We start from the raw sequence: 24,570 nt of genomic DNA on the forward strand, positions 1-24,570 counted from the left end.
GCAGCCATGGCAGCCATGGCAAGGAGCATGCAGCTCATTAGCACAGAATATACGGACACATCCACAAAATGAAGGACACTTCTTGCAAAGACAACACTCCATTTTATTTGGAAACATTTGATTCATAAATGCAAAACAGCATCTAATAATCTGGTAAACAAAACATGCTGGATCAGCAGACATGCTAATGCCTGTCTAGCGCTTGGCAGCCACGCTAACACCCGGCTAACGCCTGGCAGCCATGCTAATGCCTAGTGGCCATGCTGGATCAGTAGCCACGCGAGGGCCCGGCTAACACGCCAGGCAGCCACGCGAGGGCCCGGCTAGCACGCCAGGCAGCCACGCGAGGGCCCGGCTAACACGCCAGGCAGCCACGCTTGGGACTGGCTAACACGCCAGGCAGCCACGCGAGGGCCCGGCTAATACGCCAGGCAGCCACGCGAGGGCCCGGCTAGCAAGCCAGGCAGCCACGCGAGGGCCCGGCTAGCACGCCAGGCAGCCACGCGAGGGCCCGGCTAACACGCCAGGCAGCCACGCTTGGGACTGGCTAACACGCCAGGCAGCCACGCGAGGGCCCGGCTAGCAAGCCAGGCAGCCACGCGAGGGCCCGGCTAGCAAGCCAGGCAGCCACGCGAGGGCCCGGCTAACACGCCAGGCAGCCACGCGAGGGCCCGGCTAACACGCCAGGCAGCCACGCGAGGGCCCGGCTAACACGCCAGGCAGCCACGCGAGGGCTCGGCTAACACGCCAGGCAGCCACGCGAGGGCCCGGCTAACACGCCAGGCAGCCAACAATTACTGTGTCTTACCCCCACTGCAATTTTTAGTCATTTAAAAAGTTACACATACATAAGACCTCCTCAGACATGTAAAACTTGCTGTGTAAACAATCAGTTCCTAAACAGCACTTTTATAAACATCTTTACAAAGTTTGGTTTAAAAAAAATTCATCACCAAAATTTAGATAACTGAAACATTCTTTCAAAATATCATTACGAATAGCTGGAAAATCATTTTCATTTTTTGTAACGCACACCCATGAGCACACTAGACAGACACTAAATCACTCAGTGCTCATGAACAGACTCTTGAGGAACTAGGGACACACTTCCCCCATTCAGAATAAACCGGGAACCCCCCATCAAAATAAAAAAAAAAATAAAGCACACTTGGCAGGAACTTCTTACTCAATTTCAACGACAAATGCCCATGTGGACACACTACAGCAGCACTGTCGCTGAGCATTTGCAGCGTGGTCAGAGAGCTCGACCGCGTTCTGATTTCCGGCTCCACTGGGCCACCTAAGTGCCAGGTTCAGGTTAGGCTGGCCACATAGCAGCACTGCACTGGGCCACCTGAGCACCAGTTTCAGGTTAGGCTGGCCACACAGCCACGCTGTGCCACATTGGTCCACCTGAGTGCCAGTTTCAGGGTAGGCTGGTCACACAGCAGCACTGCACCGGGCCGCTTGAGCACCGGTTTCAGGTTAGGCTGGCCACACAGCCGCGCTGTGCCACATTGGTCCACCTGAGTGCCAGTTTCAGGGTAGGCTGGTCACACAGCCGCGCCAGGGCAAGCCGGCCGGAAGCCCAGGGGTATCCCCCCCAGGCGATATAGCTGCTGCGTCACCCCACTGCCTTCCTCACTCACACTAACCCAGATCAACATCCTGCCTGCAGCAGCCTCAGCAGAGGCTCAGGCCAGTGGGGGAGGGGGAAGGGGCAGAAAAACTGGAAATAAAGAGCCGCAGGCCCAGGGTGGGGTGAAGTTGCCCCCTGTAATGAGGCTCCAACTTCAACACCCAGGCTAAAGATACACGGCTGCACAACAGACATCAACCTATAGCCCTGGGGTTTAAAATAACAAGAGAAGGCGAAGGTAACCCTACGGTGCAGCACTGTTCTTATGACAGGCATAGAGAGGCTCCGCCCACACGGCTGAGATGTGCTGATGTGTGTACGACTGCACAGATGGATGGATTTCACCGTTAAACTCCCCTGGAAAGAAGACGACTAAAGTATCACCGATTCCAGCCCGTCTGTCACTCCAGCCTGAAGAGTCAGCAGTCCAACATGATCTATGCACACATGCCACAGGAAGTCACTCAGAATACGTTCAGCGACTGAGAACGTTACCTTCCTCTGCGGGTTCCTATGTAAACATCAAAGGCAGACGAGATGCCCTCACAGCCTGCTGCAGAAGGCCCACACTGACCAGGCGACTACCAAACCACCACAGTCCTGTGAATCCCTCCGCTGATGTTAACACAGAACTAGGTGAGATGTCTGCTCATGCTTCCATGTGACTGAACTTGGGATGGAGTTTTTGCGGCTGACAGTATGGAGGAAAGGAGCCTCATACACAGCTCAGTCCACCTGGGTGGGGGACAGAGCCGAATGCCGCCTTGCTGTGCTGCGAGGTTAGCATGTATTAGCATGGATTAGCATGTGCCACTTTCAGTCTCCAATTGAGGAGACCCTGGTTTAACTTCAGCATTCAGCAGTCGCATGAAGGCTACCTGTACAGCAGAGGTGGACAAGTCGAGTCAGTGCCTCAAGTTGACTCGAGTCACAAATTTGATAACTTGTGACTTGACTCGGCAAAACCGATGGAAAGACTTGGACACGATTAGGATCCTATGACTTGACATGAGGTTACAGTTCCCCTCTGGATACCATAATGTTAATTTCATAATTTCAGTGTATATTAATTTTCGGCTATCTGCATTTTCAACTGGCTGAAAGCAAGGTCTCCTGAGACAGTGATACATCCTTCCAGCAAACTATCTGCATATACACAGACGTCAAAACCGTGTGAGGATGAGTGGATGTGATCTTATCAACCTCTCTCTGCCTAAAAAAACCTAAATGTTTTTGCTGCAGCAAGTTTTAATCACTAAAGGTAAAAAAACTGACAGTTTGTAACTAGAGTCCCTACCTAACAACCGAACTTGGACTCGAGTGACAAATTTGATAACTTGTGACTTGACTGTAAAAATGATGGAAAAACTTTGACTTGGACTTGAGGGAAAATGACTTGTTCCCATCCCTGCTGTACAGGCCTGTCCAGGCTTTGAAGAGAGCAAAGGCCCGTCATCCCAGCGGATCACATGATGCCACCCATGGCAAAATAACCAAGCGATTTACAGGAAGCATTTGTCTCCTTAAGACACTTCCTACAATGGTAGCACTTCATAAATCCCAGTTATGCAAACAGTGGACACTCCAAGAATAAAATGACAAATCCATGCAGGACCAAAATGAGACAGACGGAAGCAGATCAGCAACACGTGCGCTTCACTGCGAGACTGGCTGCATCGTTCCGCTAATGCCAGCTCGTATTCCTTACTGACAGACAAGTGACAAAGGTACGCCGACCCACTGGCATGTAAAGAAGTATTCAGAAAGAAAAACGCAACACAAAATAGTGCATGATTACTGCAGACCGTGTTCTTTTTGACATCGCTGGTCTAGGGCTTGTGCACGATGTTTCTATACACACACTTCCTGTCAGTGCAGCTTAAACAGACCAGGAGCACACTTACGTTAGCAATCTCTGCACCGAGCACATGTATTTTTAAAAAAAACGCCGTCGTGGATTAACATGTACAGCAAAGCTCATAAACACAGGGCTGGAGCCTCGGCCAGGACACACAACCGTGAAGTCAAATGCATTTACAGTAGCACGCCTACAGCATCTTATGGTTATCATTCCTGCGCCTCTGCTAATACCCTCAGCCACTCTGGACCCCAAGCATGGTAGCATAGCAGATTTCCCCTTAAGCGGACAGAGGGAGGACACCGCTGGGGACACATGTACCCAGACTCCTCCAGTAGTGAAGTGACAGTGTTATGAACAACACAACTGCTAAAATGAGCTTGAGGAGTCAGCAGCCTGTATACAGCACACAGTTGGATCCAGAAGATAAGAACAACAGTACTTTACTGTCTGTCAGAGCAGCTAAAGAAACTGGATGGCACAGCCGTGTGAGAGCATGCAGAGATGGGCCAGAGGGGGAGACCAGGGCAGAGAGGTCCACACGGGCCTCTCTTCCACCAGCGTGGTGCGGATGCAGAGTCCGTGCCTAATTGGCAACTGGTTCCGTGCTTTTTCATTACCAATCAACTGGTGCTGTACCTGGAAAACTGGCTCTGGCACAGCAGCAGAGACCTGCCTGTCTGAGGCTGAACTCACGACGGCTACAATGCGCAGAACCATTGAACCATAGCCGCGTTTGCTATTCCTAGAGTTTGATGTTATGTTTGATTTTAGCGTTTGCTGAAAACATGAAGAAATTAGAGTTGAAGAGAACAGGCTACATTCATAGTACAGAGCAAATTATTTATAATAAAAAAATTAAAAAACCTCCAAAACTACAAAACAAAACTCTCAAAAATACACAAATGGAAAAAGTGTTTAAAAGTGCCGCACCGTTCTGTATTCTATTTTTTGGTAGCCAGCTTCCAAAGTGCAGTTGTTTCCTTATGGGTACACAATCGAAAACTGGTGCCAGTTCTCCTGAGTTTATGGTGGAGGTGGTGACATATGTAGGCAAATGGATGAACTGCATCTGATTGAATCCAGGGACTATTATGTCTCACCAATGACCTGTTCATGAATATGCCTAAACGGCGGGTGATGCCCGTCTTCTGGATAGCGGCAAAATCTATGCAGCAAAACAATCAGCAAATAGTTATATTAGTAATGCTTTTTAATGTAACTAGCTATCCATCCATTTTATAAAGAACAATGTTTCAATTAATGCTAACTTATGAACCGGCACTTAAGTTAACATCATCAATTCAATATATTTTTATATAGCAGCCAAAGGCACTTTATATGGGTGTATTATGATACAACAGCCTACATGATACATCAGCTTAAACATTCTCTGTCAAATAACATTATTTAACAAACTTAAAATGTTACATGCCCAAGGTGGTGTGCGTATTCGCTATTTGTTATACATGTTTTTAACCACTGGAAACGTGGGCTGGTTCCCAGGAGTGGGAACCAGCTCCCTGTCTGCACTGTCACAGTAGGTGTGGAAAAGAGGTAAAGGATTCAGCTGCGAGATCCAATCAGGGAATCACACCTCGATTTTATTATTCTGGAAGGACTGCAGAGCTACACGTAGCCTTAATGTTACTGCCGTTTCAACCACAGCATTAAAAACTGTGGGATAATAAAGATACTAAAGTATGCAGCAAACCTAAAGAAAAAAAAATGGATTTTTCTAACCATGAATTAAAAGAAACTAGAATGAACCTTAAACAATTTACTATTAGTATCTCAATATAAATAAAATAATAACCAAACCAGGAAACATGATGACATTTAAACATTAATAAAAATAATGATTCAACTATAGATTTAATAACCCACTCCACGTCTCACTATTAGTTGTAAATTTAAAAAAAAAACAAAATTTAAGGTGAGAGAAAACAATGAGGAGTGAATTATTTGGGATGATAGAAGCAAAAAAAAAAAAAAAACTTTAAAGGATTTAAGATTTTATAATCAAACAGCCAAAGTAACTTGAGGTTTACTCGCTGAAGTGACCGTCACTGAACACCAGCCCCCGTTTACACAGGCATTAATTAACGTCCTCTGCAGTCAGGATCCCAATAAGCATTAAGATGGTTAATATGGCCCCTCTTCGGTAATTCATAAAGCACAACATTTCACTCGTTTTACACAGCAAGGTGTCTCAGGACATTTTAAAAGCTACAGACTGCATGAAAACACTTTTGAGGACCTCAACCTCTCCGAGAGCCAATTGCTGAACCCCAGAAAAAAGCCGTATCTGCACATTCATGTGAGAAATACACCTAAGAGCAGCCTGACAAACATTCGCACAAACCTCAGGAACCTCAACAGCCACAACCATGCAGCCATTTGCTAATTTCAGTATGATCTTCGCTCTGAGAAATAATTTCAACTTCCTTTCATCACAAACCATTTGTTCTATACCGCCACATCATACATAATACTTCCAAAAATGCAGTGTTCAAGAAGAAATGCATAGATTAAAAACCAGCCACTAAATTAAAGCTCTAAGGCAACAGGGCCTGACAACACCTCCATAATGCATAAAGCTAAGCTAAAAATACCTTCTACATGAACTGCAGACCTTACCTGCGTATAGTCAAAGTCAGAAAGGGGCGCTATGCTCTTGATGTAGTCAACTCTGAACTGGTCCTCAGGGTTAGCCAGTGGGACAGGAGGTATTAAAGTGCCCATCGCAGAAACTATCGTCTGGAAATCAGATATAAAAACACAGGCATGAAGATGGAAAAACGTGACAAAGGTCATGCCATGATTACATTACGGTCTAACGGGAGAAATGGGATACCGGGACTGGAGCATGTCGCTGTTTAAATACAAACAAACAAACAACTCACCACTATGGCATCCTTCACATTTTTTCGAATGTCCAGGATTTTTTGTTTCTTTTCTCTGCATGGAAACAGATGTACAGATGAGCTTAAGGGCAAACTGACATAAAAAACCTTCACAGCTTAACAGTAATGCATCTATTCCAGCAATATCACCTCAAACAATGGTACTTGCAACCATTAGAGGGAAAGTAATACGATTTATGAGGCCCGTTTTACCTTTACATGGCCAACCATCACGCGAAATCTTCAATTTGCCATTAAATACACATCCGCACGAACTGCTAGGTAAGACACTGAAATCCCAGTTGCGCATTATACAAGTGAATCGTGTAAATGTCATCGGTAACAAGTCACACGAGTGCGAGATGCGAATCTGTTTAAAGTAAAGGGAAAACGGCGCGTTAGAAATCAGGGGCAGCGAGTCGCCATGCTGGTGCGCGGCTCCGGCCCTAAACGCGCATCTAGCGGCGGCGTGCTGTGCTATGCTGTGCCGGGGGGAAAACACACACACGCACACACAGGAAACACAGCACTGAAAACAAGCGCGGCCGACGGCAGATGTACCTATCGGGCCGGAGTATGCGTGCTTTTTAACAAACAGTAAGACTCACTCCGCATTGAAGCCATTGACGTGAAGGATCCTCATCTGCTTGACGATCGTGCTCTTTCCGGACTCTCCAGCCCCTTGGAAATAAAGCAGAGAGATGAATAATAAGGCCGGCTGCCGTGTGGCAGAGACGTGTGCGCCCACCGTGCGATCGCGACGGACAGCACGGCCATTATCATAAGGGCAAAGCCCGGTGCGGCGACACCCGACCGGCCGGGGCTGTCAGATCCGCCCGAGGCGGGGAGCCGGAGACACCGCCGGGCCACGGAACCCCGTCTCCGGGCTTACCCAGCAACAGCAGCCGGTGTGTGGCTTTGTACGCCTGCCTTTCCTTCTGCAGCTGTTTCTCTATCTTCTTGTTCGCCTCTCGCTGCGCCTTCTCGTCGATGCGCTGGTCTTCGGTCTTGCTGTTACCCAAACAGCCCATCTTCCGTTAGCCTCGGCGAATCGACGGTATTACAATAAAACGGCTCAAAAATAAAAGCCTTGATTTCAATTTAAAACGGGGAAAGAGAAAATATCCGTGCAAAGGAGGGGGAAAAAATGGTGCGACGTTTCCCCGCAGCTTTGAAGAAAATGATCGCTCTTAATAATCCGCCTCGCCTCGCTGCCAAACGGCCCCGGATTCCAATAATCCTAATAAATATGTTTATTATAAATAAAAATAAAAGCGGCCGGCTGACAGAGAAGAGCGGAGCAGAGCAGCTCCTGGACCGCAGCCAGCTGCCGCTCTCCGCTCGCTGTGAGGCTGCCTCTCTCCCCCCGTCTCCGCGCTTCTGTCTCCGTCCCTCTAACTCAGCACTGCCTCTCTCTGCAGCACCAGGAAGTACCGACCCTCAGCCGGGAGGAAAAGCCGCCGCCGTGCCGTGAAACCTGCGCCTGTCGTCAGCGCCGCGCTGGCCCCACTACGCCTAGGAGCCCGAGTAACAGCCCGCGGTCAGCATGTCAGCGGCGCCCGCCCGACTGATCTCGATCACGGCTGCCAAGAAGCCGTCCGCGGGCACCGGTACCGCGTCCGCGGCCGTGATTATTATAGGGCTCGGCCGGACTGCTGCTGAGCAGATATCGATAGATCGCTTCCCGGAAAGTTTACACTGACAGCTACTTAGAAGGACCGATATAGGCCTACATAAAGTACTTTTTATGATTTTCCTCTGAGATCGGTCAAAAACCGCGTCAATAAGTAAGGAAAGTGAAAGGACGGAAAGAGCGCACGACGCCGAACGGCAGGAAAAAGAGAAGCTGTCAGGCTGCTCCTGGCTGAAGAGCGAGGTGCGCCGCACTGCCTGCCCTCCGCCTTCGCACGGAGACTGGCCGCGACCCGTCACCGCCGCCGCGTCTCCATGCACACCGGCCTCCCTCGCCCCTGCGTGCGCGTGCGCGTGGCGTGGGACGCAAGCCCCCCTGCGCAGCGGGCCGCGCGCCGTCCGCAGCCTTACCGGCTTATTAGTGGCGCTAATTCCCAGTTACCGCGCTGATAAGGACGGTAACGACTCGTCGCCTACTGTCGCCATCGCTGCTTTTCCTCAGTTGTCTTTCATTTTGGATGTGGCTCGATGTGTCCCATACCTATGTTACAAGACTACGAACACCAATGTTTTAATATGAGACCAATACAATATATGCCAATTATAAAAATTGAACAACGACAATAGAGAAAACAAAGCTGAAATAATTTAAATGTTACTGGGCAAATTTAACAAAACATAACATTTTGTTTAAATATTTTGCTCATATGCATAGTAGCCTAAGTGATTAAAGTGTAGGGGTCCTAGCAAGGATTTGCAGGGCGCACACAGAGCAGAGCAACAGGCAAGAAATACAAGAGAGACACCAATTAAGCAAGGCTCTGTACGTGAACAATGGGAGGAAACCGAAAGGGAGAAGCTGGAGAGGGCACAGAGCCCTGCAAAGGCAGTCCTTTGGCCTGTCTACACGGTGCGTACGTAAGGCACGCCAAGCTGAGATCTCAGCCGCAGCTACAGGTTAAACAGTCTGCACTTCAGAGGGAACCACCAGCCACTGTGAGACTGGGAAAGTCACCTGCTTGATGCAAATCAGACTAAAAGACAAAGTCCCTTTGTTATACAGATTCTCTGCTTAAAGAGAAATGTCATTTAATCACAAGCACTGTGTCATGGATCACAGTGGCCGGGATATGAAGTCCCATCTTAATTTCAGATGTGCAGTTTACTACTGGAGATTATTATTCAAATTGCACTTTTAGGTTTACTTATCATTGAATTAATGCCAATTCTCCCCCCTTAACATTTGAATATATCCCCACTGAAAGGGTACCACCACACACACACACACACACAGGCCTACATACATGTACACACACATATGTATATACAGTACATACACAGGCCTACATACATGTACACACACATATGTATATACATATACAGTACATACACAGGCCTACATACATGCACACACACATATGTATATACAGTACATACACAGAGGCCTACATACATGTATACACACATATGTATATACAGTACATACACACACAAGCCTACATGCATGCACACACATATGTATATACAGTACATACACACACAGGTCTACATACATGTACATGTACATACACATATGTATATACAGTACATACACACAGGCCTACATACATGTACACACACATATGTATATACAGTACATACACGCACAGGCCTACATACACGTACACACACATACAGGCCTACATATATGTACACACATGTATATACGGTACATAAACACAGACCTACATACATGTACACACACATATATGTACACCACCGGTCAAAAGCTTTACAACATCGATTTTTCCAGTTTTTCACTGAAATTCAACCAGCTCATGTCCAATGAATAGCTTGAAATGGTAAAAAGGTAAGTGGTGAACTGCTAGAGAAAAGTTTTTTTTTTAAAAAAAAGGTAAAGTTACCCAAATCTGGGAAATAATGTACATTTCAGAATATTTCCCAAATCTGGGAAATAATGTACATTTCAGAATATTTCCCAGATCTGGGAAATAATGTACATTTCAGAATTATACAAAAAGGCCTTTTAAGGGAACAAAAAATGGGGTAACAACTTAAAGCTGTTCTGCAGCAATCGGGGTTTATCAAGCCTCGAGAGTCGGTGCTCCCAGTGCCTACAGGTGTCCCAAGGTGGCCCTGGTTACTTACAGCCCCCTCTGTCTGCATGTAAGTAGTGTTGGAACTAACTGTGGTACCATACCCTCGTGAGCATTATCTGAACAGTACTGTACTGGCGCGAAAAAGTAAATTAACAATGGAAGAGAGACAGACCATCATAACACTGAAAAGTGTAGGCCTGTCCTAGAGAGGAAACGCGAAGAAAGTCAGGGTGTACAATCTCCTTCACCATCAAAAGGCACTCAGAAACTGGGGGGAATTCCGACAGGAAGAGGTCTGCCAGACCCAAAGCCACAACAGCATCAGGAGACATGTTCCTGAGAGTCAACAGCTTGCGTGACAGGTGGCTCACAGGACCACAGCTTCAAGCACAGCTTAGTAGTGGTCGGAGTAAGCAAATCTCAGTTTCAACTGTAGAGAGAAGACTTCGCGTTGCAGGTTTGACAGGTCGAGTTGCAGCATGAAAGCCGTTGCTAAGACATCAGAATAGGAGAGAGGCTTGGCTGGGCTATGAAACACCGCCAATGGACTACTGAAGACAGGAAGAAGGTGTTATGGACTGATGAATCAAAATTTGAGATCTTCAGTTCATCACGCAGGATTTTTGTATGCCGTGGAGTAGGCAAAAGGATGGTTCTTCAGTGTGGGACATCAACTGTCAAACATGGAGGAGGAAGCGTGATGGTCTGGGGCTGTTTTACTGGATCCAGGGTCGGTGACTTGTACAGAGTGAGAGGCACCCTGAACTAAAACAGCATTCTGCAGCGCCATGCAATACCCTCTGGTAAACGCCTATTTGTTCAGGGGTTCATCCTACAGCAAGATAATGACCCAAAACAGAAGTCCAATTTACGCCAGAACTACTTCAGGAAAAAAGAACAAGATGGTAAGCTGGTTACATGGAGCGACCTGCAGAGTCTCCAGGCCCCATCGAGCAGGTTTGGGATGAACTGGACAGACGAGTGAAAGCAAAGCAACCTACAAGTGCCACACATTCATGGGAACTTCTGCAGCACAGTGGGGAAGAACTTTCTGAAGATTATTTGATTTCCATTGTCGAAAGAATGACACAAGTGTGTTCAGCTGTTATATCCGCCAAAGGTGGCTACTTTGATTAGTCATAAGTTTAGAATACGTTTTGGCTTAACTTTGTTTATTTGTTCTATGTTTTCATTTCAGAGTACAATGAGATGTAGTGTTTGTACAGTGTGTGTATATATATATATATATATATATATACACACACACAGACACACACACACACACACAAGTCTACATACATGTATATACAGTACATACACAAACAGGCCTACATACATGTATACACACATATATGTATGTACAGTACATACACATTCAGAGGCCTGTATACATGTATATGCACATATATGTATATACAGGAATGGACATGAATGCGTACTTCCGTACCAGTTATCTTGAAAAACGATATGTGCAACAATCGATTGTGGTAACAATGTAAATGCGTACTCCGCTCCTATAGAAACACTGCCAAGCAAACCAGTCACATCTCTTGTGGTCTGTGTATATAGATACATTTCAGGGGAGGTGCACGACAGACTCGTAGGGTTCACGCCTACGTGGTATTTACGGTGTCCTTTTGACGCAGAAGTATAAGTCAAGGTTTTGTTCCTCTGTAAAGACCTTTCAAGCTGAGAATTGAGAATCCTGATACAAATAATTGAGTTCAAAACTCAGGTTTCAAATAAGGTAAATAAATACATAAAATGGAAACTACTTGTAGTGATCATGGTTATATAATGATCAACTGCGAATATGGATCAAAAAGCTTGGGACAGAATCATTCCTATACAAATACTGTTTAAATAATTCACTTATTCACGCCCTCATTAGCGGGGGGAAGCGTCACTGATCTGACAATGCCCCATTCACTCATGGGGGGGGAGGGACCCACGTTAGCAGATATTTTGCTCTAACCCGACGTACGGCCCTTATGAAGATTCAATTTCATGTGAATCCTTAAGTCCCTTAGCTGCTCTCTGCTAGCTCACATGGCTGAGTTAACTTTACATTCAGTGTCTGCTATAGTTTCACATTTTCTCGAAATTCAGTGGCTTTTTATAGAGAATAAAATGAAGGCACTATCATACTTTTCAGCTCTGTTGTCTGGGTAAAACTAGGAATGCTGCAAACTTTGCAGAAAGTTGTTACTCAGTTTAAACTCAGTTACTCAGTCTCTGAGACAATCATAATCACCTTCGTCCTTGCTGTTAGACTCAGTCATAGACCGTGTGGTGCGTTTATGAGAAATTAAACAAAAAAATGAGTGAAGAGAAAAGCGAACAAGAACTGGTCATCATTCGTCTTTAGCTGTATGGAAATATTTTGTATCCCAGTGAGACAATATTGTGCAAAAGCAAGTAACACCGTTTTGTGTCCGTGGGCACAGAGGCGACATCACCAGCTTACTCGACAGACTCTGCTGATAGATAAGTTCTATTTCGCTAAATAGTCCATTTTCAACTCCTAAATATCACAATGTAAACTTTTTAAAATACTGTTCAGCTGTAACAAATAATACATTCACAAAAAAAAAAAAACATTAAATGGTTATTATGTACCGTATTATGTTAGATGATGTGGCTACACGGCGAGCTAACTTTCATTTTAGCAGTGATTATTTTGACATGCAGGAATCATAGAAAGCAAATGAAGCAAAATAATTTAAGTGAGAATGATGCCAGAGCCAGGCTAGGCTACTCGGCGAGGCTAAATGCCACATATCTACATATCTACGGCTGACCTGGCTTACGAGTCCGTCAAACCTGAACGTCTTCTTTTAACATGTATTTGCATTACAGTCGTGCTGAGGTGATATTTAAGTTCTAATTTGCGATCCTGAAAGACTACTGCGTTTCCATTCACTTTTAATGTGAAGTGCGTCTACACAAATGATGGTTTTTTTTGCTCTTTATCTGGAACCTGATCCTCTATATTGCCGAGTAATCGAGAAGGAAAATTTTAATCGATGGTTTTTAATAATCGAGTAATCGTGACAGCTCTATATACACATTTATTTCATTGCATGATATATGGGTTAACATATCTGTATCAGCCAGTATTATTAAAAAATCTAGATATCAGATCAGTTTAATCTGTACATCTTGCCCAGCATTTCAACTTTATCAATAGTCATCAGCTCAGTAGGCCCTGCACATCCCAGAAACATCAGCTGGATACTAACCAACTCAGCTGTACGCCACTCACTTGCTGCACTTTACTGCAACACAGCTGCACGTCTTGGACGGAGCCCCTGCGTTCGGCGGCAGCGGGAGGATTCCCACACAGTGGCGAAACAAGCAGCACTGGCAGTCCCTCTGCGGCGGGGGTCTTCCCCGTGCCACCCTCTGGCACCGCAAGGCCCACAAGGACCCAGCCTGCAGCACCTACAGTGGCCGGGAATCTACATCAATATCACCTCTTTAAAGGAGTCGCTGCACGGCGCATCCTTCTGCAAAAAGTTAAATCTTAGGCCTGCCGACTCCTGGGCAGGCCTTGCTCCCGACCCCTGGGCAGGCCATGCTGCCGACCCCTGGGCAGGCCTTGCTCCCGACCCCTGGGCAGGCCATGCTGCCGACCCCTGGGCAGGCCTTGCTCCCGACCCCTGGGCTGGCCTTGCTGCCGACCCCTGGGCAGGCCTTGCTCCCGACCCCTGGGCAGGCCATGCTGCCGACCCCTGGGCAGGCCTTGCTGCCGACCCCTGGGCAGGCCTTGCTGCCGACCCCTGGGCAGGCCATGCTGCCGACCCCTGGGCAGGCCTTGCTCCCGACCCCTGGGCAGGCCTTGCTCCCGACCCCTGGGCAGGCCATGCTGCCGAGCCCTGGGCAGGTCTTGGTGACCTGATCTCTGACATCCACACTATTACAGCCGTGGACAAAATTTTTGAGAATTACACAAATATTGATTTTCACAAAGTCTGCTGCCTCAGTTTTTATGATGGCAATTTGCATATACTCCAGAATGTTATGTAGAGTGATCAGATGAATTGCAATTAATTGCAAAGTCCCTCTTTTCCATGAAAATAAACTTAATCCCAAAAAGCCCATTTCCACTGCATCTCAGCACTGCCACAAAAGGACCAGCTGACATCATTTCAGTGATTCTCTCGGTAACACAGGTGACAGTGTTGACGAGGACAAGGCTGGTGATCACTCTGTCATGCTGATTGGGTTAGAATAGCAGACTGGATGCTTTAAAAGGAGGGTGTTGCTTGAAATCATTGTTCTTCCTCTGTTAACCATGGTTACCTGCACAGAAACACATGCAGTCATCACTGCTTTGCACAAAAAGGGCTTCACAGGCAAGGATATTGCTGCTAGTAAGATTGCACCTAAATCAACCATTTATCGGATCATCAAGAACTTCAAGGAGAGAGATTTGATTGTTGTGAAGGAGGCTTCAGGGCGCCCAAGAAAGTCCAGCAAGCACCAGGACCGTCTCCTAAAGTTGATTCAGCTGCGGGATCGAGGCACCACCAGTACAGAGCTCCCTCAGGAATGGCAGCAGGCAGGTGTGAGTGTATTTGCACGGACAGTGAGGCAAAGACTTTTGGAGGATGGCCTGGTTTCAAGAAAGGCACCAAAGAAGCCACTTCTCTCCAAGAAAAACATCAGGGACAGACTGATATTCTGCAAAAGGTACAGGGATTGGACTGCTGAGAACTGGGGTAAAGCCATTTTCTCTGATGAATCTCCTTTCTGATTGTTTGGGGCATCCAGAAAAACGATTGTCTGGAGAAGAAAAGGTGAGAGCTACCATCAGTCCTGTGTCATGCCAGCAGTAAAGCATCCTGAGACCATTCATGTGTGGGGCTGCTTCTCAGCCAAGGGAGTGGGCTCACTCACACAGTCATGAATAAAGAATGGTACCAAAACATCCTCAGAGAGAAACTTCTCCCAACCATCCAAGGACAGTTTGGTGGCAAATGATGCCTTTTCCAGCATGATGGAGCACCGTGCCATAAGGCAAAAGTGATAAAAGTGGCTCAGGGAACAAAACTCCCCAAACCTTAATCCTAGAACTTGTGGTCAATCCTCAAGAGGCGGGCGGACAAACAAAAACACACAAATTCTGACAAACTCCAAGCATTGATTATGCAAGAATGAGCTGCCATCAGTCAGGATTTGGCCCAGAAGTTGATTGACAGCACGCCAGAGCGAATTGCAGAGGTCTTGAAAAAGAAGGGCCAGCACTGCAAATATTGACTATTTGCATAAACTTAATGTAATTGTCAATAAAAGCCTTTGACACTTATGAAATGCTTGTGATTATACTTCAATATACCACAGAAACATCTGACAAAGATCTACAAAACACTGAAGCAGCAAACTTTGTGAAAAATTAATATGTGTCATTCTCAAAACCTTTGGCCATCACTATCTTCCTCCTCTCACAAATTCAATAAAATAAAACCATAAACCTTTTCAAAGACTTTATATAATCCTTTGTTTCTTATTCAAAGTCTCAGTAAAATTCATATTTATGGAATGGTTTGGAAAGATATAAATAGCCCTATATTACTGCCAGAAGTATTTAGACGGGGCGGACACAAAGAGCAAAGCTAAAAAAGAGGAGGAACCAGCTGATGGCAGAAAGGGCCCTCTGTACCCGCAGAGTTATAAAAAGAGCCAAATGGAAATCATGAGGTCAGTTTGCATATCACTGCGAGCAAGGATGACGGCAGGGAGGCCACGCCTGAAACGGTTCCATCTCCACACTTCTGGACACAAGTTGTTCAGCAACAGGACATAATAAAGTGTCATTAACGAAAGGTTGCTATTAATGATATGCTCCGAACTGTTAAGTAATACCGACAGCCGTGTGTCTGAAATGCCAGCATGGTAAATGACTGGTTTAGGGTTATGCAGTGCAATCCCATGCATCCCGTGCCTTGGCCACATCACAGGGGGCTAGGGCTGGACATTCGGGCAGCGGCAGAAGCTGTAACGCGGTGTGTGCACAGGCAGCACCAGAGACGGTAACGCAGTGTGTATGTGAGTAGTGCTCGAAACAGTAACACGGTGTGCACTTGGGTAGAGCCAGAAACAGTAATACGGTGTGTGCACTGGCAGTACCAGAAACGATACTGTGGTGTATGCATTGGCAGTGCCAGAGACAGTAACGCAGTGTGTGCACTGGCAGCACCAGAAACGATACTGTGGTGTATGCATTGGCAGTGCCAGAGACAGTAACGCAGTGTGTGCACTGGCAGCACCAGAAACGATACTGTGGTGTATGCATTGGCAGTGCCAGAGACAGTAACGCAGTGTGTGCACTGGCAGCACCAGAAACGATACTGTGGTGTATGCATTGGCAGTGCCAGAGACAGTAACGCAGTGTGTGCACTGGCAGCACCAGAAACGATACTGTGGTGTATGCATTGGCAGTGCCAGAGACAGTAACGCAGTGTGTGCACTGGCAGCACCAGAAACGATACTGTGGTGTATGCATTGGCAGTGCCAGAAACAGTAACGCAGTGTATGCACGGGCAGCGCCAGAATAGGTAACATGGTGTACGCATGCACAGCACCAGAAACGGTAATGTTGTGTACGCATGCCTGAAAATACTGTGCATATGCAAACGTGCAAGGTGCAAATCAGGCAGGCGACATGAATCAGGATTTGGGTAGTGATAGACACCCCCACAAAGCCCTGCCACCGACACAGTGTCAAAAACAGGTCAGATAATAAAAACGCAAAGAATTTTTTTTTTTTACAATTTAGTTTTCCAACCATTCAATTTTTCCCCTCCCTGTCCCTTCTGGGGTTCTGTATATATTCAGTCAATTTGTAACTTTTTTTTTTCTCCATGTGAAACAGTTCCGCAGAGGAACATTTTTTTTTTATTATTATTATTATTGAACGTTCATGTAACCAGGTTTGTCCCACTGAGATCACAGATCTCTTTTGCAAAGGAGACCTGGCCAAAGTAGCAGCAACACAGTGTCAGTGCAGAGTCTTACATAAAAACATACTCAAACCATACACCTGCAAACAGACAACTTAATTGTTAAATGTGTGAAATATTTCAGGCACTTGGATATTTAGTCAATTTTTATTCTTTCTAATAAGAGTTTTTTTTTAAAAAGTGATATTGCTATGTTCAGCAGAGAAGCATGTTTTATGTTTTCCAGAATCCAGTTGGGAAACATCGATGTGAATAACTAAAACCAGAATTAATTTAGAGAAATGTAAATAACAATGAATATCAATACAGTGACTTAAAATATCAAGATTTTTCAGCCATATCGCCCAGCCCTACGGGGGGCGCTGCTTGCATCACTTGTGTTTCCCTCGGATGCAACTAAAATGCCCGTCAGGAAGAGGAGGAATTAGGAGCTGCTATGGCGAGTTATAAAACACGATGAGTACCCATCCCCACGAGCACCAGCCCAGAACAATGGAGGGATTCTCTGTGGGACGCCATGGAAACCAGATGCAAATATTCCGCTACAGGCCCGATGAGAGGCTCACGGATGCCGCACATGTAAATGTGGCAGGGTGGGCAGGTGGCCGCATGTACGGTACATTCCAACTGTAACTGTACATCAGCTTTCACTGCTGTCTGCTCAGACTGCAAGACAAGGTCAAAACAACCAAGTGAAGGGCGCCCTCTTGTGGCCACACACCGCAGCAGTGCACAGTCCCAAGGGCCCCTAACCTTTCATTAACATCGAATATCCAATCAACAAAATCACAAACACATCATATTAACCTTATCACTGCATACTGTATAATAAGTTAAGAAAACTTCAATTTCTCAGTGTTACATGAAACCATAAAATTTTCAAAGAACTAAAATTAATGCAACTGAACACGTGTAGTACATGCCAAAGATGATGGCAGGTTGGTGTAGACATTACTTTACAGACAGCCACTGTTCCCACTGAAAATTGCTGCCAGGTTTAAGGATTTGATGCTAAAATTAGCAACCAAGATGTGTCTCCCCCTGGTGGTCTTACAGGAAAATGCACAGAGGTGAACATGATGGAACTCAGAGGTACTTGACATTTGTACCGGTCCATATAAAGAGACAGCAGAATCCACATGGGCTGAAGCAAACAAGCAAGAGTTCAGCAATTTGGCTGCCTCTCAGGTTTGCCAATGTTTGTCAGTATGTCGTGGTAAGAGCCTTTGGAAATGACGGTATTGATAAGCTGGTGGAGGAGGACAGCAAGCACAGAGCTCACGAGCCTGAGAGCAGGACTGACACAGAGAAGAGAAACAGTCCCCCCCAGAACGCCGGAGGGGGGCGGGACTGATGCTGTGCCCCTCCCGTTGGTCTGCATCTAGGAATAAATCCAGGGTAGGTCTCACCAGCGCTCTGCCAGCACTCTCGGCCATAAAAAGGACGGAAGGAGCCCCCGCCCCCCCCTCCCCGTGCAGCATGGACCAGGAAGCAGACAGCAACGGAGGAGCGACACGCAGCTTCACATGCATGCCGCAGAACGGCACATCATACTGAGCCAGGCAGGAAGGAAGCGGCTGCTTTGTAAACAGGAAGTAGTGGAAGCTAAAAATGGAAACAAGAGGATGACGATCAATAGGGCCTCTCCAACCTCGCTTCCCTGTGTCGGCCCAACCCCCACACCCGGGACCCCGCACCCTCACATGGAACGTGGAGAAGAGCATGTTAGTCCCCTGTTCGTCTGTCCCTCATACCCGGGACCCCGCACCCTCACATGGAACGTGGAGAAGAGCATGTTAGTCCCCTGTTCGTCTGTCCCTCATACCCGGGACCCCGCATCCTCACATGGAACGTGGAGAAGAGCATGTTAGTCCCCAGTTCGTCTGTCCCTCATACCCGGGACCCCGCACCCTCACATGGAACGTGTGATACAAGATGCCAATTCCAGCATGCGAAAGGTCCCGGGGACCATGGGAGTAAGCAGATCCTGGAGTGTGGAAAGGCCCCAGGGACCAAGCAGATCCCGGCGTGCGAATTGGGACCAGGGAGCGCAGGGAGTAAGCAGATCCCGACATATGGAGAGGCCCCAGGACTCAAGCAGATCCCGGTGTGCAGAAATGCCTTGGTGACCATGGCGAGTAAGCAGATCCCGACATATGGAGAGGCCCCAGGACTCAAGCAGATCCCGGTGTGCAGAAATGCCTTGGTGACCATGGCGAGTAAGCAGATCCCGACATATGGAGAGGCCCAAGGAATCAAGCAGATCCCGATGTGCAGAAATGCCTTGGTGACCATGGCGAGTAAGCAGATCCCAACATATGGAGAGGCCCCAGGACTCAAGCAGATCCCGGTGTGCAGAAATGCCTTGGTGACCATGGCGAGTAAGCAGATCCCGGTGTACAGAAAGGGACCGGGGGGGTAAGGGTTATTCCATGTAAAATCATTATACTTTCGGACTTCATTGTGACGGATTTTAACGAACCTTGGCATGCTGATTTGGTCACATGAGTAACTCATGAAACTGAAATTGAGTGTGTCTTGGATCAATATTGAGGGAGATTTAAGTGAACAAAATTTTTACTTTTTTTGGGGGGGCTGCTATGATTTTTACTGGCTATATTTACCTTTTTGTAAGCTGCACAGAAGTGGTCCTCATACTCTGTTTTAAAGCTATTGTCCAGCTCTGTAGTTTGAACAGATAATCACCATATGATTAATTACTAAGCAATAACGGATTAAAATGTTCAAAATTCAATTACAAAAAAACCTATATTTCAAAATTGATCAATTTTTTACTAAAGCTAGATCATAATGTCTTGAACATCTCCAGAAAATTTGGTCTCTGGTTTTTAAGGTGTTGCTGAGATATCTTGACGTAAAGGTAGCGTCACATGGTTTCATATCACTAATGGGCCTTTTTAATGGCAGCCAAACTGACATGAAATAGTATAACAAGCACAGTGTAATTATTAACATTAATAAGGGTTACAAATCTGCTACACTGAAACATAAGGAAAGCTTCATTAATGTCATTGCAGACACCTGTACTGGCCATACTACTGAAAAGGCCCACATGGCTGGTAAATATGGCTAATAAATGCCCTGCATTCATCAGAGGTGAGTGAGGTGTGCAAATCGGTGCAGTGTAAGTAAACACTTAGGGAATCACTCGACTGCAAGCATCAAAGGTTATGATGTGGCTGCATATGATGATAATTGGTGGCTAGGATGTGTTGAAGAAACTATGCCCAGCGCTGGAGAGTTGAGACTGAACTTTTTACATCCTTATGGACCATCTCCATCCTATTCATTCCCATGCCATCCTGATAGACTTGTTATGGATCATCAGGATGTGCTTTTAGTAGTTGAACCTGTGACAGCAACAGGGAGGACATACACAATTTCAAGCAAAGACACAATAGCTGCATCAAAGGCTCTGATGGACTATAAATTGAGAGTATAGCAATTGTTTATATTATTACACTCCCACCTTCCCGTTAAACAGTACTGCTTGTAACTTATGCATTATTACACCAATGTTGAAATGCTTTCCTTGCCCTAGTAGTAGGGTTGGGTATCGTTTGGGGTTTTTTCGATACCGGTGCCAAATCGATACTTTTAAAACAGTACCAGTGCCAAAACGATGCCTGAACCAATACTTTACAAAAGCCACAAAATGATGGTGGATGACAAAAGAATACATTTTTATTGAACAAAAAATTGAATGCTTAAAATTGAACAATATATTAAAAGTTTAAAGTATATATGAATATATCAGTAAATACGAAAAACAACAACAACAAAACATAAGCCACCTAACCTAACTACAATTACTAAACCGCTTCCACACCGATCGTGCCAGCTGTTGTCCGCAAGCTGTGAAACACGGTGCATCCCTCTGCTTTTAAGTTTATTCCGTGTGCCCTCAAATGTTTCATTAGATTTGACGTGTTTCCCCCTTTACACGCAACTGCTGTAAAACATTTGCTGCACGTCGCGATGTCAGAATCCTTTCTTGTGAAATATAGGCATACTTTCGACCGTTTAGTTTTAGGCATTTTAACGAAAGTTGTTTAATTTAGCAAGCTAAGATAGCGGTAGACCACCTGCTGCCGTCAGAGCAAGTGTAACATTAGTTGCTGCATTCACGCGCATCTCGGATGGTCTCATTTCCTGATGATGTCACGTGTGTGTTGATGAATCTGATGATTATTACATCTGTGTCATCATAGCCCCAGAGAACAAATATTTCAATCGACAGTTCAGGCATCTAAGTGGCACCGAAATGAGGCACCGAAATTCGCGTTCTGTTTCGGTCCTGTACATACCGGTTATATAGGTACCCAATCCTACCTAGTAGCATAAAAACCTATGTAGTTTGTTTATTTTTGTTAGTTTTTCAGGTTTTTGACAAATGAAGGCCCTTCTTAGTAGGCCAGTGTCTAGTCAAAGGTATAAACTAAAGAGGAAAATAAACTATTCTGATTATATCATTAATTTTTTTTTCTAGTTTACTTTGGCAATATTGTCTTTTTATTCATTTTAATAGTAATTTAAAATGTTTTAATTTAAATTATATCTCCACAGCTAGTTCTGGCAATAGTTGTAGCTGTCATGAAAAATAATAACCCTGTACCATGCATTGATCACTAACTGCTATTCTGCGACTGCTAACAGCATTGTAAGGATTTGTGGTTTTCATACACACTTCAGATAAGTAATGATATCTCAGCAATAACTCAAAACCCAAAGACCAAATGTCTTTCATGACATTATGATCTAGCTTTAGTAAAAAATTGATCAATTTTGAAATATAGGTTTTTTGTTATTGGATGTTGAATATTTTAATCAGTTATTACTTAATTATTCATATGGGGATTATTTGTTCAATGTATAGAGCTGGAAAATAGCTTTAAAACAGAATATGAGGACCATTTCTGTGCAGCTTATATTAAGGTAAATATAGACAGTCAAAGTCATAGTAAAAAAACGTTAAAACTTGTTCACTTAAATCTCCCTTAATATTGATCCAAAACACGCCCATTTTCAGTTTCTTGAGTTACTCATGTGTCCAAATCAGCATGCCAAGGTTCGTTAAAATCCGTGACAATGAAGTCCGAAAGTGTGATGATTTGACATGGAATGACCGGAGTAAGCAGATCCTGGCGTGAGGAAAGGCCCTGGGACCGTGGGGAGTAAGCAGATCCCGGCATGAGGAAAGCCCCGGGGACCGTGCGGAGTAAGCAGATCCTGGTGTGAGGAAAGGCCCCAGGGATCGTGTGGAGTAAGCAGATCCCGGCTTGAGGAAAGGCCCCGGGGACCGTGCGGAGTAAGCAGATCCTGGTGTGAGGAAAGGCCCTGGGACCGTGGCGAGTAAGCAGATCCCGGCGTGAGGAAAGGCCCCGGGGACCGTGGGGAGTAAGCAGATCCCGGCGTGAGGAAAGGCCCCGGGGACCGAGGGGAGTAAGCAGATCCCGGCGTGAGGAAAGGCCCCGGGGATCGTAGGGAGTAAGCAGATCCCGGCGTGTGGAAAGGCCCCGGGGACCGAGGGGAGTAAGCAGATCCCGGTATGAGGAAAGGCCCTGGGGACCGTGCGGAGTAAGCAGATCCCGGCTTGAGGAAAGGCCCCTGGGACCGTGGGGAGTAAGCAGATCCCGGTTTGAGGAAAGCCCCGGGGACTGTGGGGAGTAAGCAGATCCCGGCGTGAGGAAAGGCCCCGGGGACCGAGGGGAGTAAGCAGATCCCGGTGTGCGTTAAGGCCCCGGGGACCGAGGGGAGTAAGCAGATCCCGGTGTGCGTTAAGGCCCCGGGGATCGTGGGGAGTAAGCAGATCCCGGCATGAGGAAAGGCCCCGGGGACCGAGGGGAGTAAGCAGATCCCGGCGTGAGGAAAGGCCCCGGGGACCGTGGGGAGTAAGCAGATCCCGGCGTGAGGAAAGGCCCCGGGGACCGAGGGGAGTAAGCAGATCCCGGTGTGCGTTAAGGCCCCGGGGATCGTGGGGAGTAAGCAGATCCCGGTGTGCGGAAAAGCCCCGGGGACCGAGGGGAGTAAGCAGGTCCCGGTGTGCGTTAAGGCCCCGGGGACCGTGGGGAGTAAGCAGATCCCGGTGTGCGGAAAAGCCCCGGGGATTGCGGTGGAGTAAGTGCCCCTCTGACCAGAGCAACCTGCTCACTGTTTAACGCCTCATCTGCACTCCACTCTGAAGCCTGACAAAGTAAGTAAATTTAGTTGGTCAGTCAGTCCATCCATCCATCAGCTTATGCAGCACAAGAGAAGGGGCGGGGAGCAGCAGGGGAGCCCATCCCAGGATGCACTGGGCATGCGGCCACAAGTCACATGCTACAGGCTGAGCTCAGGGACAGCGCTTCACCTCAGTGCGCATTTCCGGACTGCAGGGGGAAACCTACAGAGGCACAGGGAGACTGCGCCAACTGCACACACACAGAGCAGGGGGCAGGGATCGAACACACAGCCCTGGAGGCGTGATATGTTGGCGTTAACCTACAAGCCAGCACATCCCGCTACTTATCAACACAGTCCTAATGAATAGTTTTTTGTTCCTGTGACCATTACTGCTACTGCTGCTGCTACTGTGGTTAACGGTTATAACATCAACATCAAAATCATCATCATCATCATCATGTTCCTTCAGACAGGATGAGACCTTTCATGGCCAAGGATGGGGAGAGCGGGGATTTCCCAAAAGCTGCCAGTGGGGGGCAGCGTTCCACTGTCACAGACTCAACAGGATCCAGGGTGATGGTCTGAACCTGAGCGATGGTCTGAACCTGGGCGATGGTCTGAAAATTCTCAAAATTCCCTGACCCAGATTTAATCTTTGCTTAGGTTAAAAATATCCTGCTCTCCCTCAGTGAAGTCCTGCTCACAGACAGCCGGCCTGAAGGCTGCATACCTGCACGCAACACGCAGGCCTCCCTCAGTGAAGTCCTGCTCACAGACAGCCGGCCTGAAGGCTGCATACCTGCACGCAACACGCAGGCCTCCCTCAGTGAAGTCCTGCTCACAGACAGCCGGCCTGAAGGCTGCATACCTGCACGCAACACGCAGGCCTCCCTCAGTGAAGTCCTGCTCACAGACAGCCGGCCTGAAGGCTGCATACCTGCACGCAACACGCAGGCCTCCCTCAGTGAAGTCCTGCTCACAGACAGCCGGCCTGAAGGCTGCATACCTGCACGCAACACGCAGGCCTCCCTCAGTGAAGTCCTGCTCACAGACAGCCGGCCTGAAGGCTGCATACCTGCACGCAACACGCAGGCCTCCCTCAGTGAAGTCCTGCTCACAGACAGCCGGCCTGAAGGCTGCACACCTGCACGCAACACGCAGGCCTCCCTCAGTGAAGTCCTGCTCACAGACAGCCGGCCTGAAGGCTGCATACCTGCACGCAACACGCAGGCCTCCCTCAGTGAAGTCCTGCTCACAGACAGCCGGCCTGAAGGCTGCATACCTGCAC

General features: G+C 47.0%; 1 protein-coding gene across 2 annotated transcripts in view; it reads right to left on the bottom strand.

Annotated features, from left to right (window-relative positions):
- The window catches only part of LOC111851408 (guanine nucleotide-binding protein G(olf) subunit alpha), a 74,347-nt gene that overhangs the window by 45,033 nt on the left and 4,744 nt on the right, over positions 1-24,570 (bottom strand). The window contains exons 1-4 of one of the 2 annotated variants that reach the window (XM_023826319.2): positions 7,296-8,381; positions 7,012-7,084; positions 6,404-6,458; positions 6,138-6,257 (exon numbers count right to left, since the gene is read on the bottom strand). In XM_023826319.2, coding sequence (XP_023682087.1) covers positions 6,138-6,257; positions 6,404-6,458; positions 7,012-7,084; positions 7,296-7,434 — 387 coding nt within the window. In that variant the 5' untranslated portion in view covers positions 7,435-8,381. Of the gene's footprint in view, positions 1-6,137; positions 6,258-6,403; positions 6,459-7,011; positions 7,085-7,295; positions 8,382-24,570 lie in introns of those variants that run through there. The other variant, XM_023826318.2, reaches the window with a different exon arrangement.

Source organism: Paramormyrops kingsleyae, chromosome 4 (assembly GCF_048594095.1).
Source record: "Paramormyrops kingsleyae isolate MSU_618 chromosome 4, PKINGS_0.4, whole genome shotgun sequence".
In the NCBI taxonomy this organism is placed as follows: domain Eukaryota; kingdom Metazoa; phylum Chordata; class Actinopteri; order Osteoglossiformes; family Mormyridae; genus Paramormyrops; species Paramormyrops kingsleyae.